The 7,113-nt window shown below is 34.6% G+C and overlaps 1 protein-coding gene across 2 annotated transcripts; it reads left to right on the plus strand.

The window, feature by feature from the left end:
* Positions 1 to 160: 160 nt before the first annotated feature.
* LOC124411193 (pH-sensitive chloride channel 2-like) lies at positions 161 to 7,113 on the plus strand. 2 transcript variants are annotated; one of them, XM_046890172.1, is made up of 9 exons: positions 161 to 507; positions 3,861 to 4,053; positions 4,198 to 4,427; positions 4,748 to 4,830; positions 4,951 to 5,106; positions 5,216 to 5,371; positions 5,550 to 5,715; positions 5,796 to 5,982; positions 6,073 to 7,113. In XM_046890172.1, the coding sequence occupies exons 1-9, from the start codon at positions 419 to 421 to the stop codon at positions 6,343 to 6,345; spliced, it is 1,533 nt and encodes a 510-aa protein (XP_046746128.1). In that variant the 5' UTR covers positions 161 to 418; the 3' UTR covers positions 6,346 to 7,113. The 2 variants fall into 2 exon arrangements, with proteins under 2 accessions (XP_046746128.1, XP_046746129.1); XM_046890173.1 differs by having other exon boundaries at positions 4,213 to 4,427.

Consider the following 7,113-nt stretch of genomic DNA (forward strand, 5'->3'; position numbering starts at 1 on the left):
CGAGCATTGTTTCCCTAACAATGCGGATCTTCCAAATTTGCATAAAATTAAATGAAAATGTCCTCGATAATGGTGGACAAAAAAAAAAAAGAAAAAAAGAAAAAAAGTGAATTATTTTTTTTTTGTTCCTTCACGTTTCTTGTTGTTTTTTTTTTTCCAATCGTATACATACTTACATTGTTGAAAATGATATGTGAAAACGTCTGCAGCTGGTAATCCTTGAGCATACCGAGCTGTTGTTACCCCAGCCTAGTCTTTCAGTATGATTGTGTACTCTAAGCAGAGCACTGTGCCAAGTGGGAGCCACTTCGTTTTGTTGATCATACACCTCTCCTGCAAGCTTTCCAGACTGAATACCAAGCGCCTCTGTGTTAAAAACTGGTCAGAGATAATCTGACTGTCGTTAAAGAAGCTCAAAATGGCTCGTTCGGACGGGTGCATCATCTTCCTTCTCTGGGGGATACTTCTTACATTGAAACAAATTTGTTTGGTGGAAAGTGTCGATGCGTAAGTCCCTCTCTCTCATTCTGTTGTCGTTTGTTGTGTGTTTTTTTTTTATTCTTTCTCTTTTTTCCCCTTCCCACTTCAATTCTTTTATTCGTACAAGTAATATTATTGGCACAGTTGACTTGTCGGTTATTGATAATAAATGCTTTGTATAATATTTATTTTATTGTTAAAGTCTCGCCGGGTGGGTAATATTTTTAATCTGTCATAACGTCTACTCGTGACATCCTGCGTGTCAAATACCGAACGATCTTTGTTAAAACACAACTTTTTTTACTCGGTTTACTCGGTTTTTAATGATAAATAAAATATGTTACTTCTTGATATTACACATTTTGCAATCGTATACCATGGCGACAAATTCCTTTAGCACGGTACTTTGTGACATTGAAATGAATTTATACTACCTTTGAGTTTGAGTCTGGTTTTGTTGCGCCAAATGTATCAACAATGGTGAACTTCCTGTTGCACGTGGTTAGTACCTAAAACCAAATTAGCGTACATTTATTACAAAAGAATATTTTATCAAAGGCCGAATATTATGTATACGCATACATGCAGATATTATGGAGCACAAAGATTTGTTATGACCGGTTTGAGAACGTTTTTAGCTCATCTACATCAGTCTTTTATCAATAGAATTGCACCGTTTTAAACGACTAGATTCTGACCGATTTTCGGGAATAATTTGCTCGCAATAATCACTCGTACTGTGGGTAGTGATCGTAAAGTATTTGATTAGGAAAAGAACGCGGAGAAAAAATCTGCACATGTATAAAGCGTAAATTTGTGCAATACTTTTGTACGATTTGGCAATGTATTGATTGTTAATGAAGAACAATCGAATCTACTAACTTCCTTGTTACAGTAATGAGTGTTACGTTTATTCTATGTCCTCATGGCCGTACCGACTCATTGCACGTTACCACAATTCATGATTGGGTACTTTAAGCGTTATTGGGCATGGAGGAGCCATCGTATATATCTTTATAAATACCTTATCACCTAGCTAGCGTAAAAACATTTGTTTTATTGAAGTGTAAAACGACAGAAACTTTCAGTGTTATTAGAGCGGAACATCCAGCCTTCGCTATGCCCTGAGAAAAGAATAGATTCATGATTCTTATACATGGTGGCTATTGTAGCAACAGAGTGGACTAACTGATGAATCGAACAATAGTTAATCTAAACTGCTGCACTAATGGTCAAAAAGAAAAAGAGAAAAAATCTCAATAACATCTCTGTTTTCACAATAACAATGTGGTCGCACTTTTTACTGGAATTTTTTTCAATAATACTGTGAAAAGAAAAGTTTCCACTTTCTCATATACGTTTCATCGAATTATTCAGGCGTAAAGACTAAAAAAAGAAGTACACAGCTAGTTTTTGTCATTTTTATAGCAACCTGACTCAACCTTTAGCATGAAAACTATTACAGAGTAAAATGTGAAAGAGGAATGAGGTGTTGATTGCAAAAAAATTACTTCAATGATTACTGAGCGTTTATTTTCTCAAATCAAAAATTGGCAATTAGATTTTTTGTCCTCTGTCTTATACTACAAAATTTCTGTAGAATTGTCAAGGCAACAACCATTGAGAAAAAATAAATTACATCTTTCGCATATGCGGAGAACGTGCTCACAATCATTATTTCGCTATACTAATTATTAATAAAAAAAAAAAAGACAAATTGACGTGTGTTTTAACAATGTCTGGGTATTGAAAAGAAACTTTATATTTGTCTACTAATTAACAAAATTTCTACCAACTGTAGAAATAATTAAGTAACATTCACCTGTGCAAATAAAACTGAATGACAATATTATCGTTGAAATTAATATATCTTTAATATAGATCTCACTTTTCTAAAATGTTGATAGTTTCATTAAATTTTTACGATTTTAGAGATGTTCAAATTTGATTAAACCCAATAAAAATAACGATCCCAGTTGTTTCAACTCCTAGATAATCGTTATTCGTCTAATTTATTTGTACAGGCCGATTTTTTACGTTTTACGGTTCTCAGGTTTACTTAGGTAAATGCAGCTCTTAAAAATTTTACATTATTAAGCCCCAGTTTAAATAGGGTGGTTACCATTGTAGACGCATTCAAGTTAAACAAATGTGACGCAAAGTGAAAACAGAGCTACGTCACAATGTGAGCGAATATTTAGCATGCATATACTATAAATTTCCGGGTGTAATAGATAACGGTTGAAAAAAATTTATCATTTGATGTTAGGCGGTTTTTTTTATTCTCAATTATTTATTACCTTTTTTTTTTTCCTGTCTGCCATGGTCACATGTCTTCTCTATTAAGTTTGTTTTATTTTATCACACGAGGAAGAATGTGTATTCACTATAAATTATACTACACCATCAATATAAACAAATTTTAAATTTACACTATTGAGCACACACACCGTGCTGCGGGTTGTCTGACTCAATTTACTAGCTAGACCACTAATTGTAAGCTGTACCTTCGTGCGACATTTCACCACTGTTATCTTTCGATACACATGCTAAATTAAACAGGTTTGTTTACAGTACACAGGGATCCCGTGACGCATGCTGTTATTGTAGTTGAAAATAATGTGTTACATTTGAGATCTATGATGGTCTCCAGTGTCGAATTGCAAATTTAATTCAAATGCATCTTTTGCTTCGCCTTATTTTACTTTATTCATTTCACTTATTTGACTCATTTAATTTGTTCTGTCAAATAGTGATTTCACTTTACTAAATTAAGTTTGGAATGCATAGCGCTGTAAATCCTGATTCACGTAACGTGTCGAAAGGAAAATTATAATTGGGAATATAATCTGATTGTATATTTTTTCACTGGGTAATCATCATTTCTTACCGTATCGAAATACAATACGTACACGTATATTTCGGTATATGTGTGCATCATATTCGCTTGTATTACTCAGTCATGTGCTGTAGTTTATGTAAACGACATTTATGTCATCTGGAAACTATACAATGCAACAAAGAGCCATTATTTGTGAGAAGATACTTGCTGAATATTAATTTCATTTTTAGTTCACGCGTAGCATCTCATATTTTTCGTTACGCTATTTATTTCTAATTCTACTTTTTTTTTTTCTGTTTCCTTCTTCCTCTCAAACGATTTGTCCAGTAACATACGTAAAACTGGATGTGTATATAAATATGTTTGACGGATAAATCTGTCGACCTCTGGGGAAAATAAAATGAAAATGTTTCAAACTTACGTCACTGACTTTGATTACCTGTAGAGTTTTACAAGGAATTTGAGAGTAATAATTACGACTAGAATTCCTGAAGATATTCTATGATAAAAATATTCATTGTTATTTTTATTCCTCCAGAATGCAGGGGAGTTGTCCTGCGTTAAATGGTGCGAGCAGCTTAACACAGACTGAACTTTTAATTGAGCTAACGAACGATTGCCGCTACGATAAGATGGTTCGTCCACCGGGTGAAAAAAATGATAGCGACCCAATCGTAGTCGCTTCGAGAGCTTATATATATACGATACAATCGAACATGGCAAAAACACTGGTAATGTAGTTTACAATAAACGTAAAATATTTTATAATGGATTATCGGTATACTTATGATGAACAGGCAGACCGATAAATGTGTGGATTCTTCCCATTTTGCACAAATAAATTTCTTTCTTCAAAGATAATTTTATAATTTCAGCAATTTGACATACAGATGATGCTGCAGTTCCGATACCTCGACAAACGGTTGAGGTTTGTCGAAATTGCACCTCATTTGTCACAAATCATTGGAGGCAAATCTGCTAATGACCTTATATGGACCCCTTCGGTTTATGTTGCCAATGAACGAAGCTCCGTCATAATGGGTAACGGTGTGAAAGATCTACTTATATCTATCGATCCCAACGGTACTGTTCTTCTCACCTCCAGGTAAGTCAATCAATCTTGAGTAATCTTAACGTCGGATAGTTGAGGCAATTTATAAATTCATTTGCCCATGCGATAAGAACATCAAAGTTAGTCCTTTGATAGATTCGTTGTGTGTGCTTCATTGTGATTTACCAACGCCGTGACAGATTTATACTTTGCTGATAAATTGTCGTCAAAAGCATGAGCACAATAGTTTAAAAATAGTCTTTCAAATCTCGACTAAAAAGACCATTTTTTAAATTTTCAGAAGAAATTCTGACTGAGTTTTAACAATTGATAATGATTTCCAATCTTTATCGGTAATTATATATGTTTTTCAGACTAGCGGCAACCCTCAACTGTGGCTTGCGATTGGAAAAATTTCCGTTCGATGTTCAAGAGTGTCCGCTAACGTTTGAAAGCTGTACGTGGGATTTATATGAATTTAACTTGAATCTCTTTTTTGTCATGAGATAAAATTTTCATCCTGAATGTATTTCAAATGTGTTTAGAATTTTTTTCAATTCATCATTTTTCTTTTCAGGGACGAATAATGTTCATGAAATGAAATTGGTTTGGGATGACTCTCCAATACTGTTAGCCAAAGAGCTTCATTTAACCGAGTATAGTCTTGTTACTTATTGGGTGAACGAGTCAGACGTTTCGTATACAGTCGCCCAACAGCACTACGGTCATTTTGGTTTGTATTTTCTGGATCCTTTATTCGGAAACTCCTTCCTCCTTTTAGTATTTACAGCTTGCATATGGAATTATTCAAAAATACAATTTTCTACCATCCGATGTTACAGCGGGAAACTTCAGCGCCATAAGTATTACCTTCAAGCTTGCTCGTGAGATGGGATTCTTCATTATGGATTACTACATACCCTCGATTCTTATTGTTGTCATTTCATGGGTGTCGTTTTGGCTACACATGGACGCGAGTCCCCCAAGAATTGTATTAGGTACTTATTCCTGCACTTCATTACTCATTATTTTATGTCAATTCTTATGTCGTAAATGTCAATCAATAATGAATTTTGTGTGTCCAACTTATTATTTATTTTTTACTGTTTTTTTTTTTATATCAATTTGGATGAAAATTAAAGTACATTCTTATATTTGGATAAATTTGCATTTCAGGAACAAATACGATCTTGGCATTCATGACACTCGCATCCAAAGTCGAAAACTCACTGCCCAAGGTGTCGTATATAAAAGCAAGTGAAATCTGGTTCTTGGGTTGTACAATTTTCCTCTTCGCTGCCATGGTCGAATTTGCATTTGTTAACACAATCTACAGAAGAAAGTAATTAACACTTCTATTAAACCGTATTCATCGCACGCGAAAAACGACTAAATATTCTTTTCACTTTTCTCTACCACCAGGAAAAATGTGCCCCTGAAAAAGGTGAACAGCAAGTATATTCTAAAGTCAACGTTGACGCCAAGGCTTGCTCGAAAGCAATTTCAGAAAAATACTACCAGCTTGGAACGTTCGCGTTCGTGGTCTTCTCTGGATCATGAAAACGCGAATGATTCGGTCTACACAAGTCAAAATTACCTGACCGTGCACGTAAGTGAATCTCCAATAACAGTAGTTCTGAAAAGTATGTGAATTATTTAGTTCAAATTTATAATCCAACGAACTATATGTATTTCGCAGAGTTTCCCAAGCAGCATGAACATTCCTTCTGTTACGATTGAAGACGACAGAGAGCAAGACTCTGGTGGAAGTGTCGTGACTTTGGATACCATCGCTGCACCAGTATCTCCACCAAAACCACCAACACGACGAGCCACTCTCGCGAAGCTAACAACTTTCACCACTATGACACCTCAAGAGATTGCTCAGTGGATAGACAAGCGTAGCAGAATAGTGTTCCCAGTCTCGTTTCTCATATTCAACGTTCTTTACTGGTCTTTTATCTGGATATGAGAGTACCTTCCAAATTTTTCGTGTCTGATGAATTATTTTCTCAATATATTCGTACCGGCATGAAATGAAAAAAAATGAATGGACAAAACTGTTAAAAAGTTTTGAGAGGTTTTTGTATCTAGTAATAATTGATAATCGAGTCGCAATCATTTAGAGAATTTATTTCTCAGCAGCATTAATCAAATCGTAGAGTAAGAGGTCTATGCTTATTCGGTACTGTAGCTCTTGGAACGTATTCAAGTAGCAAGCAAGAATCGTACCAGATAAATTTACTGAAACTGTAACCTGTTTCCCTCTCTAGTTATAAATTTTTATTTATTCACGTTTTTCATCTTTACTTTCGATGCATCAAACTTGGCTTCAACGTTAAATTTTACTCGTCTATTGACGAATTTTATTATTACATAGTGAGATCGTATATTCGAATCTTATATGTTTCTTATATCTGCGTCCTGTGCCACTAGCTTACGTGTAAATGCTTAGATTTAACACAAATCAGTTACACGTAAGAACAACAAAAGCCAACTCAGAGGTTCTATCGTTCTTTTAAATACTCTATTCATTCGTATAACAGGTAACAGTGGGATCTAGAATTAGTACTAGTACAGTACGAAGTAGAGGAAAAGTTCGTTAATTTTGCATATCAAGATCACTGTTAATCCATAACTACTGTAATGTAAGAGTTTAGTCATTGACTGCCACTGCTATTTAGATTAAGCATAAATAATTTATCTTCCGAGAAGACCAATAGTTGTGTAAAAGAAGAAA

The sequence above is a fragment of the Diprion similis genome, chromosome 10 (assembly GCF_021155765.1).
Source record: "Diprion similis isolate iyDipSimi1 chromosome 10, iyDipSimi1.1, whole genome shotgun sequence".
In the NCBI taxonomy this organism is placed as follows: Eukaryota; Metazoa; Arthropoda; class Insecta; order Hymenoptera; family Diprionidae; genus Diprion; species Diprion similis.